The sequence below is a fragment of the Rhamphochromis longiceps genome, linkage group LG6 (genome assembly GCF_057381845.1).
Source record: "Rhamphochromis longiceps isolate RC_006_pf linkage group LG6, R_longiceps_female_GT1.1, whole genome shotgun sequence".
In the NCBI taxonomy this organism is placed as follows: Eukaryota; Metazoa; Chordata; class Actinopteri; order Cichliformes; family Cichlidae; genus Rhamphochromis; species Rhamphochromis longiceps.
In genome coordinates, this window is record NC_140562.1 from 32,928,754 (window position 1) to 32,947,241 (window position 18,488).

The 18,488-nt window shown below is 36.9% G+C and overlaps 2 protein-coding genes across 3 annotated transcripts in view; both read right to left on the minus strand.

The window, feature by feature from the left end:
* Positions 1 to 8,878, minus strand: part of helz (helicase with zinc finger) — a 49,406-nt gene extending 40,528 nt beyond the window's left edge. For both annotated transcript variants that reach the window (XM_085410297.1, XM_085410298.1), the window contains exons 1-8: positions 8,793 to 8,878; positions 4,238 to 4,483; positions 3,818 to 3,854; positions 3,190 to 3,314; positions 2,304 to 2,360; positions 1,831 to 1,879; positions 1,195 to 1,270; positions 114 to 312 (exon numbers count right to left, since the gene is read on the minus strand). In XM_085410297.1, the coding sequence (XP_085266423.1) occupies positions 114 to 312; positions 1,195 to 1,270; positions 1,831 to 1,879; positions 2,304 to 2,360; positions 3,190 to 3,314; positions 3,818 to 3,854; positions 4,238 to 4,465 (771 nt within the window). In that variant the 5' untranslated portion in view covers positions 4,466 to 4,483; positions 8,793 to 8,878. The remainder of the gene's footprint in view (positions 1 to 113; positions 313 to 1,194; positions 1,271 to 1,830; positions 1,880 to 2,303; positions 2,361 to 3,189; positions 3,315 to 3,817; positions 3,855 to 4,237; positions 4,484 to 8,792) is intronic.
* Positions 8,879 to 11,343: 2,465 nt separating this feature from the next.
* Positions 11,344 to 18,116, minus strand: psmd12 (proteasome 26S subunit, non-ATPase 12). The gene is made up of 11 exons (XM_085410300.1): positions 17,913 to 18,116; positions 17,464 to 17,523; positions 16,905 to 17,033; positions 16,353 to 16,460; positions 15,881 to 15,985; positions 15,547 to 15,696; positions 15,250 to 15,384; positions 14,240 to 14,352; positions 12,708 to 12,882; positions 12,001 to 12,078; positions 11,344 to 11,863 (listed from the first exon to the last, which is right to left on the minus strand). The coding sequence occupies exons 1-11, from the start codon at positions 18,018 to 18,020 to the stop codon at positions 11,654 to 11,656; spliced, it is 1,371 nt and encodes a 456-aa protein (XP_085266426.1). The 5' UTR covers positions 18,021 to 18,116; the 3' UTR covers positions 11,344 to 11,653.
* Positions 18,117 to 18,488: the final 372 nt, after the last annotated feature.

The window sequence follows — 18,488 nt, forward strand, 5'->3', positions numbered from 1 at the left end:
ACACATGTTAGAATGGTTTCAAATAGCAGTGAACACATTCATGTTCGCACAGTGTTTTCACTTTTATCTCACTGTGCCACTTTTGAGTTTGCATGAACTACAATGTCACTTACCACTTTCTCTGGAGAAAGGGAGTTCATCCACTTCTCTATTAAGGTCTCCATGTAGTTTTCGGTGAAGTGTTTACTCTCCTGCTGTTGTTTGAGGCGGATGAGGCGTGAAGCATAGCGCTTCTGCCACTCCATAAGCTCCTCCTGCGAATGAGCTGATGTACACTGGGCCCCATACCGACACAGGCCCTGCTCCAAGTACCTAAAGGGAAATAAAAAGTATGCTCAGGTGGGTCCATGTTAGTTCAAGCAACTGTTTTACTTCATAAAATGTTTCAGAATACTCAACGGTTCTTGTTCCCAATTTATATTATGCTTTCTCGGTGTGTTTTGTGATGCTGGTTGTTTAAAAGTATAACATTTAAAAATAGTTGGTACATTGACTGTGACACAATGTAGTTAAAAATTTCATGTGCCCATCTCCTCTACCTTTTAAGTTGTGCAGACTCAAAAAGGCACATCCCATCTCATCCCACCCCTCCTGTACTTCAATGTACAATTTTGGTTAATTTTATACAAACCATTATCAACCACAAAAATCTAAAATATATTATTGTTTGTAAAGGAGACCCCTTTGGTGTAAAGGAGTTCAAAAATGAAAATTCACAGAACTAACTACAATCACAAATTCTGAAGTCTCAGTGTGATGACAGCAAATGCCCGTTAGTTGCATAAACATAAGCGTAAGTCATGGCATATTTTTCCTTGCAACATTTAGTGTGAGATACATTTGTATTTGTACTGTATCTTTATTTTGAACATGTTAAAATAGTATAACACTAAAGAGAAAAAAGAAAGCAAAATAAAATTAGAACAAAACAGTAATAATTATAAATAACTTACAACTGACGCTCAAAAAGGAGTAGGAAGAAGCATATATAATCTTATATAATCCCACCTCATTTCCACTATTTAGTAACTAATAGTCAGTACTTTTTCTTCCCATTTATGCCCTACCAATCATAAATTCTTCCTTACAATTTGTTACATGCATTTGCTTTTATAACCCCAGTAACACATCAAAAGATATACAAATTTACAGATATTCCTCACTTCTTACAAATAACCATACAATTTGCATTACCTTTTACAAAGGGTGTACTCCTCACTGCTCGTGACTCCTCTTGGAGGTGGTCGGAACCGCCAGCCATCTTGGACCTCTGTCAATATATGAGCAGGGTGGTCAATGTAAGACTGAGAAAAGTGTAACCATTAATGCTAACTAGATTATACAATTTCTAGAGAAATGATGCTGGGATTGTTGCTACTGCTGGATGTCGCCTTGTTGGCTGTTGCAGTTTAGCTTTTAAAATTTTCAATTTTTAAAAACAAGCTGGTCTTCTATTAAGAGACATTTATGTTTAATTTTAAACACTGCCAGTTCTTTTTATTTTTAAGTTTGTCTGTTGTCCTTCAGTATGTATGAGAGAGACGGACAGCTACAAATCACAGCCTACATACTTAAAACTGTGAAGAAGATCTGCCTTTAAACTCAAGCATAATCGGAGCTGGAATTTCATAATCTAAATGAAGATGTGCGTTCATATTTTCCATACAGTATTTTCATCCTTAAAAACACACTCAGGCATTTACAGTGCCACACAGGTCCATTTCAGCCAGAAGCTTATAATCATATTGCACCACCAGTCAAGATAAGCAGAGGGGAAAAAACAAAACAACATTAATGTGATTTTTTTTGTCATGGTACACATTTGCTTACCTTCATCCTGGTCATCTGTGTATTCTGGTGCCATCTCTCCTTTTACAGCCTGACAGAGAGGGGGGCAGAATGAGGAGCTTGGAGGTGGTGCGTAGATTATTTCTAATATGTCAACTAGTAACTTGAGATACATGCATGCCCTTAACTTTTCCAGGCATTACCCAATGGAGGTGCACATTTGCATGCAAATGTCACAGATTGTTGGATCCATCATTAAATGTGAGAAAGGGCAACTTTGGACAATGTTCCGATCTGACTTTCCTGAGGTTATCCTCTGTTCATGTGTAAAAACAGCTCGAGCTCCATGCAATCAGCTTAGGCATTAAACATATTGCACGGGAACAAATAAACAACAGATACTTTGGCTATAACCAAATCTTAATTATTTCCATCTACAAGCATTGAAGAATTCCCTGTAAAACCAAACACCACATGACTGGAACAAAGGAGCATGACGAACAATAGGCACGTACCTCTATTTCAGAGAAGAGCATTTTTAATCTGCTCAGGTCTTTTGCAACAATACCATTCTGTTGAGAAAGAAAACAACTACTTTAGTCCTTTTTATTAGTAGTCATTTTTTAACAATAACATGCAAAATTGATCTTCATCATCATTACAGTATGCACTACAAAGGTTTCCATATTAGATCAGTGAAATGTGAAATGTATGTGCGATGTAACCTGGAGTTTGCTGGCAACAAGTCACAAATTATAGTATCGAAAAGCGCAAATAAGCCTTTGGCTCATGCATTTATGGCTTCCTTACAGCTAGGGTACTTAGCAATTCACTTTCTTAGTGAATTATTTGCCAAATAAAACTCTTGTTTGATTCATCGCTTATTTGCACTTCCTGGTAGTGACTTTATCCACCGCTATATGAAGATTTTCCTGAATGTTTAAGGTCTCAGAAAATTTTACAGTTTAACTGCCTTTCTGCTTAACACTGCTCTATATAGACCATGAACCCCTCACAATTTCATTACACATAGAAAGTGCCTATTACATTCCTAATCCAAAATATACGGTAACATTTAAAATCCCACACCAGATCTAAATGAATATTCAAGTTTAAAATCTGTACTAACATACATGTAATTTGTTGAGAAAAAAAAATTAAACAATGTATGATCTAACAATGGCCAGTGGAAACCAAAACCATCTAACTTTTGACAGCTGCTTCAAAAACCACAATAAAAACATTGCCTGTATTATTATTATTATTATTATTATTATTATTATTATTCTAAAACTGTAGAACATTGGCAATGTTAGACACTGCACTTTAAATACCCTTCTAGCTACCAATGTGTAGTCTGACAGTACTTTTGAATGCGATTTATAGATACATTAATCATACCATTGGCTCTCCATACAAGGCTTTAGACAGGATGCTGGCCACCTCCTGCAGGCTGCCATCCAACAGCATGGAGCGCAAGTTCACCTGTAGTGAACCATCTCCCCTGGCAATTTCTTCTGCCAGGACTATCACAAGATGAAGAGGAAAGAGGAGTGGGTATGGAAAGAATAAATTCAGTTCAGTCAATTAGATATTTTTCAATGTTCTGTATGTGATAAGTCTGCATGCCTGCTCTCTAGAAAAAGAGTGAAAGGGACTGATTTGATTTTCTGAAAAGTTCAATGAAAACATGACATTTTAGGATTATCAGGGCTTGTATTTTCATACAGGCTGAAAGAGGCTACATTGTACCATATACTTTTCTATGCCGCAAGCTTCAGCAATGCCCCAGGTTTACTGCAGTAAACGACTCACTTGACAACACTGGGACACTATCTTTGACCCCAGGCATCACCTGAGTGCAGACCTAAACATTTATTTTCTTCTGTTTTTCAGCTATAACACTTACAGTAGATGCAAAATTAACATGTCAGGACATGGTGAAACTTCTACCACAGGTACAAAATTACCTATTACACTACACGAACTTACAGTATCAGTACTGTTTACAATTTGAGTTGCCACTCACCATGTTTGCAGTCTTCATCTGCTTCATCATAATTTTTCTGTTGGCAGAAATGGGGGAGAAAATTTATGACCTTTACAAATGAGAATACTTGGTGATACTTCCTCACATTATCAGACTTATAAGACTTAAGTAGTTTCCATAATCTTCAGCCTCAAGCAACAGGTCTAATTTTAGTCTTCAGCAAAGATGACCTAACAGTACCCTGGAAGAAACTTCTGTTTCCTCATTTTTAATCTTCTCTTCATTTCACAAAGGTTGATTCAAAGGACAATGGTCAGTTATTTCAATGTAATGTAATAATTTCAAGATGAGTATTAGATGATAATTTTATATTTCACATTATTATTGTTAATGAGTTCTGTCTCTACATTGTGATTTTGGGGGATGTTAAATAGTTGTAAAAATCAGCCGTGTCCTCACCAGCTGCAAGAAGGCAGCAATTCGGTAGAGCAGGGCACGGCTGCGGAGGGGTCCGGCGGCGACGACAAGAGATGGAGGGCTCAGCGGGATGGGGTTGCTGGAGGATGGGGGTTGGGGTGCAAGGACCACCAGGGCATCCGTGCTATGGCTGACTGCCGCCTCGTACTCCCGCCTGGCTAACGATCTACTGGCTTCTTCACATGACTTCTCCGCTCTCCTGTCCGCCATGACTTAGGGACAAACCGTCTACAAATAAAACACAAACGGCACAAAAATAAGAACACTTAAAAAAAAGAAAAGAAAAAAAAAAAAAAACAGGGCTAGACAAAAGATAACAATTTTCTTTTTCTCCAACCTCTCGGAAATTGTCATCCTGATTATTGTCAAACAATATGTAAAACGCAGCCAACATCAGCTGCCTAACTTTCCACTGAAAACTGAATTCAGCTATTTGGGTAAGATATAGTCTGTTGCTTCCAATGAACTCCCGATTTGATAGGTCATTTTTATTTGCTTTTACTTGTACATGTAGTTGACACAGAACATTATTTTTAAATAAAGTAAATGTTTTTTTTCCCCTCCACATAACGTCACAGTCATAAATTATTAAATTATGTTCACTTTAATAATAAATTATATATTGTGGCTTTTGATTTGGAACAAGTTTGTTTTTGTTTTGTTTTTTTAAAAACGTTTTCTACAGTAAAATGTCATTTTACAGTGGCAACAAGCAAGAGTCAAGTTCTCATGTAACTGATGTTTGCCATAAATCAACAAGAACAGAGGATAAGACTCCTTGGAGTGTTTCTAACATACCTCAACCTCTGCCTGTGCTTACACAGTGTAAATTGAAATACATGTGCAAAGAGCAGAGAAAGATGTAGTCATGTGAGATGTCTTAAGCAATATAAGAGACATTCTTCTTTATGATCAAGCTCTGAAGTCAGTAGTAGAGTCAGCTGTCTGGTGTCAACTGACTCATAATGGGCATAACTGATCATCCAGAATAAAGGGGCATTGCTGAGACAAGATAGTGGACATGCTGGACAGTATGCAGAGGAAAAGTCAATATAACCTTTATGTTGAATTTCTAGCAGTACTTTTATTTTTACAATGTTTCAGATAAAACCTCATCACAATCTGTCCTGATGAGACTTGCGTATTTTGGGACTAGGAGTGTAATGGTACTTGCCCTCAACCCATCAGTACACAGCGTTCAGTTCGATATTGCCCCGTGACAAAAAAACAGTACTGTGAGAAGTTTGCACTTATGTCTACACACTTGGATTCCCGGAACAAAAATTCCAGGCTGGGAGCCACTGGGAAAAGCACAGCAGTGCACCTTGAAAGCAGGTAAGGCATTATACGTGTACTTTATCTGACAACTCATACAATCCGCTGAGTTTTTAAATTTAACTTACTCTACCGCTGGAATCTACAACTTCCCTGCTCACATTGTGGGGTTCACTAAGGATGGATCTTGATAAAATTACAATATCACTGCCAATACAGGTTCTGGTTAGGGGTACGATCATTTCACTTTGTATATTCCTAATCAACTTTTGGAGAGAAAAAAAAAATAGGAATAGGAAGTTTTCTACATTTTCTAAATCAATGTGGATTTATTATCAATAAATATAAACATAGTATAGAATAAGGAGTTCAAAAAGCCTCATATGTGATTCCGAAGTACAAAGGCCCCTGTGTTAACTGTGAGAAAACATAATAGCACAGATAACGGAAATTCATAGGTTCAGAGACACATGATTCAAATGATCTAGACAATTTGGTAACCATCCAAAACCAATTATCAATTCCAAATCCTAAAGGTCACACTGAATGTAAAGACCAACATTGCTTTTATCTAGTGGTAATCACTGTTTCCTCAGTGTGGACAAAAAGACCAACTGTGCTTTGTACAAATATTCAAACTCAAGTGGCACCACTAGCGTTTAATTTTTAACACGATATTTTTACAAACATACATAAAAATATGTTGCAATCATATTAGCTTCATTTACTAAACCTTTTTTCACAGTATGCAAAACTTGAACAAAAGGTTAAAGTTTCAAAGTATATCTTTTGTTTAGTTTCATCTGCTGTAATGAAAATGTACTGAGCCATGAATGTACTCGTGTTCTGGGTGTTGTTTTTTTTTTGTCTTTTGGAGTGGGGGGGGGGCTGTTACCAGTAGCTTTTCTAGCAACTTCTAATTAATATCTTATACAACAACATGTAAGAAACAAGAAAGTGGCTTTTTTTTTCCAGGATAGGGAGGGTACACTGTGAACTCCTGTCAAACGCCAAAACCTCAAATGCTTAGCCTTGGATAACAGCCTAGCAACTTCTGGCCCGGTTTCCAACCACGCTGGTTTCAACACCAGAACTGCAACTTATCTCAGGAGGGCAGATAAAGAGCTTTTGTCACAAAAATACTACACTAAAAGCCCCTATTATAGCTATGTGCAAAGCAAACGGAGTTTCAACAGTTAGCTGATGCTCAATTTCAATCCAAGCACTCACCACAGTATGGAATTTAGATTTTGATTCTGACTACCTCAGAGGAACAGGGAAGCTGTCACCTACAGCACAGTAATTTTAGGCATATTTGGAACAGGGTGTCCTTGAAAGAGAGAGAGGAGGCACCAAATTACTATATGCTAGCTGTGAAATTGCAATTTATACCTGCATCGCATGATGAAGACATTAAACAAAAGGATTTGACATTTCACACATTGTTAAAAAAATATTTTCAAAATCAAAATCAATCATGCAAGAGGCGGTGGGTGCAGTGGGGGAGTCTGTTAACCCTGTAACAGTGTTTGAGACACTTCTTCAACATCTACTAACATACAGCTACGTTAGTAATAGCTGCTCTGGCTCAACATGTCTCTTAGGACCATAGAGAGACAAGTCTTTCAGCTTATGTGCAGTACATGGTAATACACATGACACACAATAATGTATTTGAAGGATTTTTTTCACTGTCGCAAAAAGCACATGTGAAGCAAATAATGCAGTCATTGCACTTATATTAATTTTAACGCTAAAAATACCACAATCGTCACCATTGGCCTGGACAGATATTCCATGAGTCAGAAAAAAATAAGCTAACCAAGCAGGGAGGGGACCATAAGCAGCTAATTCTTTGCCTTTTCATTTAGGAATATGACACATTATAGGTCTGCTGATCTTCAAAAAGTGAACTCATGGTGTGAACGCTTCCTTTAAAAATAAAAAAAAATAAAAAAAATACAGATGCATTTTTGATTAGTATAACTAGTTTTTTGTCATCATGCAGACATGAAACTAACCAATTTTGCCACACCTCGTCATCACACATTGTCTGGAGCATTTTGCATAAAAATGGTTCATCCACAATGTCAGAAAATCTTAAAATAACTTCTAGGATTTGAATTTAAAGTAGCTGTTTGTATTTGTAAAACAACTTTCTGCAAATATAATAATTAAAATAGTCTTAAGACTAAGGAAAAAACATGTAATCATCCAAAAGTAGTTGAGAGTTAAAAGTTGCTTGACCAGAGAATGATGGCTTATGGGAAGATGAACAACAGAATTGTAGACAAAAAAACAAAAGAGATGCACGACTGATATTAACACAGTGCTTGCTACGATCAAGTAGGGTTAGTTTAAAACCAATGTAGCGATTCACAGCCCTATTTGTTACTGTGGGGATAGCCGTTACCTAATATTAGTGCTTGGCACTTCACTGGTGCAACGAAAAATAGTTTGGCGGGATGCAGCGGGTGGGCAGCTGTCTTATTTTTCGTGTTCAGTCGTGGGACTCCACGATTACAATATACAGTGGAAGAAAACGCTAATATTTATAACGGAAAATAGTTGTAGAGCAACCGCGACTGTCTCCGTTGTCCTCAGATAACGTTATTTGGCTTGACAGTATCGTCAGCAGCAACGTGTGCAAAATACGGCTGTAAAAACTTATTTCCCTGAGCTTAACTGGCAGGAGGCAGCAAGAGTGCATACACTAAATACCAAATACACTGGAGTGGACATGATCTGCCTTTCAGTAGTTAGTTATAGCTATTGTTTGTCCAGCAAACTTGTCATGACTGCTGCAAGTAAGAGCGATGACGGCAGCGTCACAAAGCCTTGCAAAAAAACAAAAAAACAAAAAAAAATGTCCCCACTCAAAGTGTTGGTCAACTTATCGCTCGCCTTTGCACAGGGCACACAGTGTTGCCACTAAATAGAGTATGCGTAGCTAGCAGTTAGCCTGCTAGCCAAAACACGGCCTTTCTTGGAACCAAACTGGGAAGCTCACAACAAGAATGGCTGTCTGGTTTGTTAATGTTAGCGGGCTAGCTAGCTAGGTTCGCCGAAACAAAACGGGTTCGGGCCTGTGATTTTGCCACGGTGTTTGGACGCATATAACTGGTATGACATCGTGTTGTTATTCGTGCATAAACTCAAAGCATTCGCCATTATCCTAATGATTTATGGTGGGGTTTCGTGGCAGTGCCTTTGAGATGAAAAAGACAACTGAAAGGGCTGAAAATGGGAAGTCAACACTTACCTAGCTTTACTTTCTACGCCATCTTGGATCCACTTGTCAGACCGTCATCGCAAAGCATAGTGGGATGTACAGATCTGAAGGTTGAGGGGACCGAAACGTGTGTTTGCGTGCGCGTCTATATGGCCCGTGATGACAAGCATCCTTTTTGTCATAGTAGTTCGTTTTATTCCTTGTAAGCACACACGTGGGACTAAAATTCAAGTAAAGTTAGTCTACGGGTCATTCTGCAGTTAGAGCACAATTTAGGAATCGTTTTTTAAAACTGGTCTTTTATTTCATAATTCTCTGTTATGTTTCTAAGAAAAACACATTTAAAAAAAACATCAAAAATATAGATTTGTCCACCTCAGGTATCAAAAGTACACTTTTATGTGACATTTAAGTTGCTGTGTGCTATGCTTGGTACAGCTCACACCAATACTCTGGAATATGAAAAAGCATATTTTATAGCATATAATATACATTCTTAAGACTTAATTTATATTCATTTAAGCAACTTTTGAAATCTACGTTCCCCAACGTTTTCATTTAATTTCAGTATTTATCTCAAATACACTGTTCACACATTTAATAATAATAATAATGAGAATATTTTATATACTTTTAATATATTTAGAAAGTTTATTACACACACACACACACACACACACACACACACACACACACACACACACACACACACACACACACATATATATATAGAGATATATTCTCTATATATATTGAGTATATATTGAATTGAGTAACATAATGGACTGCAACAGTCATGAATGATTGTGAATATATATATTTAAAAAAGGAAGGAAACACCAAAATTAATTTATCTTCTTTTTGTAATACAGGTAACAGTGCTGCATTGGTTAGAGTGACACAGTCTAGTCAGAAAAGATTGGAAAAATACAAAATTTGCCAAAGAGAACTGACCTTTGGACTATCCATAATATTATCACAGGACTTGTTCATATTACTTTATTACTTCTTTTTTGTCGCCTTCTAACTACTTTATCTTTTCCTTTTCCAGGCTAAATGGGCATAGTTGAACAAATGACCTGGGATACAATCACTCTTCTTTAAAGTATGCTGGTGTTTTAAAAAGTTGTTTAACAATTGTAACACACATGCCAACAAAATGAAAACAAAAAAGTGCGTTTATAACATTTTAATTGTTGTATTTGACATGCAATTCGGTTATTAAGAAGTTGTGATAAGAGAAAAATGCCATTTTCTTTTGGGGGAGGGGTTTCTCAAGAGTTATTTTATATTTTAAATAATAATTTTGGAACCACTTTATCAACAACTAGGTTTACATTTTGTCCCAGGACAGATATAATTAACCCCCAAATGCATGTTTTAATATCTTATAGATATTTTCAAATTCATGAGTGGGACAGACAATGTTCTACAACTGTAGGATTGACTCCTATATGTCTGAAAATAGCTGGGATAGGCTCCAGCGCCCCCCGCGACCCTGAAAAGGATAAGCGGAAGCGAATGGATGGATGGATGGATGTCTGAAAATATAAAATCTGAAATGTAGCATTACGGTTTAAAAAAGAAATCTGCATCAAATTATGTTTATTAAACTAAAAAATTTAGTATAAAACTAAAAAGCATTTTGAGTTTATGACATTTTAGGAACGTCACTTATCTTCCCTTAACCTAAAGGTATTTTTCCTCATCCATCCAGTCAAGCCTTTTATAACTCTCAGGGATGTACAATGATATGAGCCGATTTTGTGACACAGATGAGGTGTTTCTAATAAATCCAATCAAGTCCTCGAGGTGACCAAAATTAATCCATTTGCTTCATAGAACATATTTAAAAAACCCGAAATGACCACACACACAACAATAAGTGGTGTGTGTAAGATTAAACTGTGATGTATTGAAAATATCCACAATAATAACATTTGAATCTTTATGTTGACTTTCCACATTACATTGTGGACATAAAAGAGGGAAAATATAATTGAGCTAGTTAAAATTGTATTTTCCGCACTCATAAGCCAAGAAATGAGGGCACATACACATAGTAAGTAAAGCACAGAGGTAATTGCTATGATTAAAAGCAGTTTTCCATTCAAATAAGAAGTTCCAGTATTCTGCTATTATGCATGCTAGCTCATTGTTATGGCACCCCTGACATTTTATTATCCCGAGCCACATTTAATGTCATTAGTTCTACCTGTGCTTTTGTGCTATTACCACTCAAAATGCCTACTGTGGTGTTTACTGGTGCACAACTGGATGCCAACAATTTCTTTGTCAATATATCTGCTGGTGGAAAAAATCTTTTTATGTGGTGTATGAATGTGTCAAACATTTCATTTTGGGCCCCGTGGAGATTAAAATCAAAGTGAAGAGAGGGATCTGCAATCTGGATAACCCATTGTAATTAAAGCATCGGCACATATTATTCATTGAACTTTGTGCGCTGTACGCCCTTGGTGTTTTTCACATTAATCCTTTTATCACCTACTATGCACTCATGTTTTCATGGTTTGTCATAATAGAATCAATGTAAGTCAGGCTACAATAACACCTACATATATAACTGTTAACCAAATGTCAGAAGTTTATTGTTTACATTGCTAGATGTACATTGAAAACCAGGTTTTTATAAAGAAACAGAGGCTAAACTACTGTATATATTACATCAAATGGCAATGTGTAACACTTTGAATATCCAGTCCAGAGTGAGATGCAAAGGATAAGTGTTTGCATGTTCATGTGTGTTGAAGACTTTTTTTTGCTAATTCTATCACATTGGAATTAGATTGCTTTCACAGGCTGCCATTATACTGTGTAGTCAAAAACATTTCCACAGAGGGAAAAACAAAATATGAATCAAAACAAACATTTCACTGCAGATTATGAATCATTTCCTCCTTGGCAATGAGATGTGTGGTCTTGTTGACCAGAGACATAAGTGAGTTGAGTTTGTGTGACCAGTCGTTGAGCAGGTCATTGGGGTCTTTGGGCCGCTGAAAGTTGATGATGCCAGCCAGCCGGTCAACCTTGGCGTAGATGGTCTTGTTTACAACTAGGCTGGAGAGGAACTCCTCCGACTCCTGATAAAGTATTTAACGAGAGAGAGAGACCTGGGTTAGTGCCTCTTATTTATAGTTTTTGAGTGTAACTCGGCAGTTCCGAGTTACACTCAAAAACTACATTTAAATGAGTTATTTAGCTATATTGTTTTACTTACATCAACAGAGAGGTCAAGAAGGTTAGCCATCCTTTTCATTGTGATTCTCGTGTAATATTTGGCCATTATTCGGATGTTCTGGGGACAGCAGAAAACACGTGAAAATCATATCATGGTTATCAGTGCACATACAATGTACCTAAATATAAGAGCCAGACAGTTTATCCACTCAATCTGCATAAAGCTTCAGATTCATCTTTATCTCAGTTGCCTCCATCGTATTTCTATTGTATGTCCAATTGTGTTCCATTTAGTCCTATTACATATTAATGATCAAGGAACTGACCTCACAGCCCATTGTTCATTCAGTGGGTTAAATTCAGTCATTGTGCAAATGTAGTGTTTATAAGGCTGGGGAAACCTGCAGTCAGCTGAGACTGAAGAAGTCACTTGGATGACTGACAAAATGTTTCTCCCACTGAAAACGCTACGTCCAGATGAAGAGAATCAACCTTCTGGGATTAGTCCTTGTATCTATTTAAATTGAACTCAGTCTCTTGCTCATTATAAGAAAAAAAGGTTTTGAATGGTCCCGCCAACTACTTTACTTTAGTAAAAAACGAGGGGAAAACATGTCACCCACTGACAAGTTTAAAACTAAGAAAGCACTCAGAAAACCGTCAAAACTAAAACAAGTCTAACAAAGTGTCACAGTTGTGTGTTCAAACTCCAAGTGAGAAGCCCCTGCTCTCGACAATAGGACTTACATGCTCGACCACTCTATTCTTCAGGTCCTTCCACCTTTTCTCCCCTTCCTCTGTATAAGAGAAGACATCTGTTGCAGGGCTGTTGGGTGATCCGTCTCTCAGCTCTTTCCCATAATCCTCCACCAAGGAGGCCCAGCGCATTAACTCCATGGTAGTGAACTGTTTCAGAAGGTCCCTGGGACAAGAAGAATATTTATTAACAACCCCTCCCAATAAAACTTGTATCTACACCTTGCTACGGAGAGTACACACCCAGTATCAACATATGTGAACATTGCTGTGGTTAGCTCTCCCAAGTAGCTTAGGAAAAAGTACTGCCTTGAATTGTTTTGTTGATTTGTTTGGATTGTTTGATTACGTAATTATGTAGGAAAACAACGGCAAAAGAAGAAAAATGAAGCAAAACACAGTACAATACTGCTCCTCTTTTTTTGACTCAGTTTACTTATCTGAAATAAGTGGGAAGAAGTGCACACTTATTTAATCACATTCTTCCTTCATAAGATACTATTTAACCAACTTAATTATTGTTATAAACCTCAACAACAACAACAACAACAACATTATAAACACTTCCAATAACACAGAATATAAACAAAATGAAATACACAAAATAATAATCTGATCATCTTATATTTACAACTCCATAAGTTCACATCTGCACATGAAAGCCAAGTAACTCCACTTAGGGAATGTTAATTACAAAATCCAAATAAGCACAAAGTAACAACCAGAGACATTCACTGAAATTCAACATTGTCCCCTTCTTTACATCTCTTGAGGACCATATCCATACCATACCTCTCTTTTTGACCTGCTTCATGTTTGGACACTGATTCAACCTTTAACTGTCTGACTCCACACACTCAAACTAGAACTTTTCCTGGTAGTATACACCTTCCGTTTTGAAGTTGCAAAAACCCCTTAAATTATAACTTCATTCTCTCAGAAAAAAATGCTTTGAATATTTCCTGGTAGCTGATTATGTTTTGCTCTTAAAAAAAAAAAAAAAAAAAAGTGCTGTCCAGAATTTCACAAGATCTACAAATTTTAATCATTTAATCTTTAAAAATAGTCAATTTATAAAGTCCTTGTAACCTGAATTGTAAATGATCATTACTGCCTTTAAAATAAATAAATAAATAAATAAATAAACAATAACAGTGGATGTGATGTACTTTTGTAGTTATTGCCCCAGACCTCTGCACAATAGCTTAAATAAGGTGAAGCCAGCAAATCATCACCAGAGCAGAAAATATTACCATCATCAGCAAACAGCAACATTTTTAAATAGTTTTTAGCATTTTCTTGAGATAAAAACATTTAGCAACTTCGCTAAAATAGCAAATACCCACTGTGTGTGGGACTGTCCACAAAGATTCATATAGTAATTGAGAAAAGGTAGCAAGCTACATTATACTGTAACATATATTGTGTTTTCTTTGTATTTTTCTATTATCTAGCCACAACACATCTGTAGCTTACTTTTTTAGAGTACAGCAGCACCAAAAGAAGCAAAAATTATTTCTCACTTGTATTTCGGGATTTCTTCCAGTTTCTTGTCTCCACTGATTCTGTGCACAAGGTCTGACTGCTCGTTCTCATAGGGTGAAAGAATCACATAGAGCACCACACTCTTCAGGGCCTGAAAGACAAAAAAGTAGCTGCAGCACTCAACAAGCAACGAGCAAACTAGACATACAGGAAGAAAAAAAAAAAAAAAAGGAAAAACAAAAAAGACCTAATTAACTGTTACACATAAATACAGATTTCAGTAACAGGACTAAGAGAACGTCTCCCTCCAATACTTTAGGACACATTTAGTCAGGTTAATCAAATACACTTGATTAACTGATCATCAGCAAGCACGATCACCTCTTTAATGGTGGATGGTTTGCTGGACAATGATTCCAAGGACACCAGCAAATCTATAACAGATTGACGCTTTTTTTTTTTCAGCCAAAGTGTTGCAATGGCCCAGTCAAAGTCCAGTCCAGATTAAAATGCTGCAGGGTGACCTTAAGAGAGCTGTGCATAAACAAATGCCCACAAAGCTTAGTGATCTGAAGCAGTTTTGGGGGCTGAGATTCCTCCACAACACTGTGAGAGACTGAGTTATACAGAAACTATTACTTCAAGTTATTCCTGTCAAAAGTAGTTCTACTACCCATTGAATCTTAGGGCGTACTGGGGTGCGTGTACTGGGTTTTGTGCCCCCTCCCCAGACACACACACACTAACTTTTGTTAAATAATTACATGATGCAATACGTCATCTGTTATTGCTCATCTGAGGTTGTATTTATCTCACTTTAAGACCTGCAAATATTACAAAAAACAACAAAACCACAAAAAAACCCAGTATCATTTTCTACAGGAAACCCCTGTCATTATTTGCAAACAAGTCAGCAAGCTGAATTTGCTAATCACAAAGTTAAACATCCGTTAAAACAACCTTTATACTCTTGACAGTAAATATATATATATATATATATATATATATATATAAATATATACACACACACATACATACATATACACACCTGTTGCCACTTGCTGCTGTCCTCCAAGATGCAAGGGGTATCATAAATGGCCCTGTAGTGTTTGCAGATGGACAGGTAGGAGCCCTCATGCTGGTCCACCTGAATCATCAGGTTGTAGTACTTCAACTTCTGCTCCTGAGTTGTTCATGAGAAAAAAGTTTGATTAGGTCAGCCCTTGAAGCTAAAACCTACCAAACTGATACAAGAGGGTACAGATGCCACCCATGAAAATACATTAAAATATATTTCATTGCCATCTTTAATTAATTAATTCCCAGTTCCTGGTCTGTTTCATACCTCTGTGCCCTCCTCTTGGAAAAACTTGGTGTTTATCTTCTTGCTGATGATCTGGGTACGAATGTAATCCTTGACAGCAATGCAAAGCCTCATCTGTTCCAATATAAACTCCACCTTCTCCTTTTTCTCCATTGAGCCATATGTCTCCACCTGATCAGAACATGCGTGAGTAATGAATGGGAATATTTATTTAATCTTAATCTATGTATTTTTAAACTATAGTCATACAAATTATAAAATCTCCCCCATACACCCAACAGCAATAAGGAAACAACAACTACTGCACAGACCTCGTCATCTTGAAGGTATAAAATTGAAACCATCTGTTCCTTACCTGTAATTCTTGAAGAATGGCAGCTGCCTCTTTGACCTCTCCATTTTGCTCCTTGATATTAGCTAAGGTCTTTGTTAGCCTGGCACGCTCGATCTCCACATAGATCTGTGACGTGGACAAATTTAGAGTGTTAGTTAAGCAAATAGTTACTATGACCTGCCTTCAACAGACAACAGACATTTGCAAAATAGTTGTGTGTAAACCAGACCACATTAATTTGTGATTGGAAGTTTAGGCATGTGAAAAAAAAAAAAAGAATTTTTCATTCTGTTTTTCACTGAAGTGAATTTTTCAAGAATTTCATTGATTACAAAAAAAATTCACCTTTCAGATTTTAGGTAACTGTGACCGTATTCAACCTGCAATGCTTAAGCTAGCCTAATCTCTCATTATTTAGCTGTAACTTCTTTGATAGCTTTCCAAATCTATACAAATTTTCAGATATCAACATTAAATCACATATATTCCAGACCTTTCCAGCTGTCACAGTGCGAAGTGTGTCGATTAGCCTCAGCTTGATGGTGAGATCAGTCACAGCATCCACATACTTGTAGCATTCTTGGACCATTTTGGCAACAGCCTAATAGAGGAAAAACAAACAAATAAACAAAAACAACTAACAGATTCAGGTTGTATTAACTTTCAAAGAATGGTTGTGGGTTATTAAGTTAAGCTTATTAAAAGAGCTCTGAATTTAAGGACTTGTCATGACTAAATTTTGTCGGAGTGGTACTTTCCAAAAAAGTGTATTTAGCATTTTACCCCTCAGAGGAAATCATTTCAAAACAGATCCTGATCTTACACTATAGATAACATTGCAGCATGTTTTCATTAAAAACAGTTACATGACCAGTAATTATGATTGCTCATGTAACTGAGCAATATATTTATACATTGTAATACAATTTGAAAAAAGGCTTTAGAAGCATGATAAAATGTTTCTGTATTAAGACTGTAGATTCAGAAGAATGTTTTAGGACAGAATTGATACAAAACAGGAATCAAGACAAAAGAGGTATGTAACCTGTTTGAGCTGACTCCTCCGTTTGGTGAGTAGCATGATGTTTTCATTGAGTGCATCCCAGTCCTTGGCTTCATAACACATCTGAACCACAGCCACAAGGATTCTGGAGGTTGATACCATGTCTGATGCCTGCACAAAGGTTAAAGGCAGATTAAAAAACAAACAAACAAGCAAACAAACCAAAAACAACAATAAAAAAAATACATGTTAACCAATATACATTGCAATCATGAAAAATTAATTTCTTATTTCATCAACACATCTTTCAGTTTTACTGTTTTACAAAAAAGACTTTGCAAAGAGAATTATGCGACACTGTTCTCTGGTTAACCGTGTCCATTCGTTTACACTCCTATGATCAGCTGCACCTATTAAAGACTGGGTCTGAATCTGACATCTACAAATAGTTTGAGAATGGAAAAACAACTTTAACTTAAGAATGTGTTTTAATCTCAATTTATATTATTTATGTTACTGTCACATCGGACCCGAGTTCTTAGATGTATTTCTGCAGCTAAATGGTCAAGAACACAAATTGCAACAGTGTACATCGACTTACTGTTCTGGTTTGCTTCTCCAATGATAACAAGCTCTCGATAGCTTCCTGCAACTTGCCCTCCTGCGACAGAAGAATGCACAAATACAGTGTCAGATATATTTATTGCTGTAAGCTGACAACAGGTAAGTCCTGCTTTTGTACCAGCAAAATGTTTAAGTCACTTTTCCAGGTTGGCAAACTAGCTAAAGTTTTAGCTAACGCTAAGAATACTAGCATGCTAGCGAGTATAATAACAAATAAATACCTGCGTGTGTGTGTAAACAGAGTACACTGGAAGTTTATGGAAGTAAAAAAATCCTCAAATTACAAAGTAAAGTATATTTACTGTATATTTGGTCATAAGAGCTATCCAGACAAAGCCAGTAACGCTAGATGCTAGTCTGAATGCTAACACTGATCTCGCTGCACCATGACTCAGCCGGCGCTGGCCTCTTTTACAACCCGCTTACTTTAGCCATTTTTTCACATTCCGGGAGACGCTGGTCTACAGTTGAACTGTAGTCGATCTCCATCTTGACAATCCTCCCATCGGATCTTTCAGATCGCTCCTCAGACATCTTTGCAGTGTACAAATGAAGATAGCGCACGGAGCTTTCTTTTCCTGCGGACCACTGTTTTACTTGTCAAACGAACGATGCTGCGAAAGCGACCAATCAAAGTCGAGAACTAAACTTCTGTCCGAGGCGCCTGAAGGACCGACTATGGACCCCGGTATTTGTCAGGCAGACCTGGTAAAATCCTGATTTTCCTTGATCGTTGGTCAGTAAGTTTATAGTTAAATAATTTAAAGAGTCTGACGTTGAGTGGAATCTTTTAGTCTTTGACTAAAGTTCAGAAGAATGGATACGAATCTATTTATGTTAGTTACAGAGACAGAATACAATAAATAAATGAATAAAAGTTTCCTTAATAATAGATTTTAGGGACTCGTGGACAGGTGACCAGTCTGCCCCAGTGTTAATATTATATATAGAGCCAGACATTAACACCTATGGTCAAATTAGAGTCAACAATTAGCTTAAACC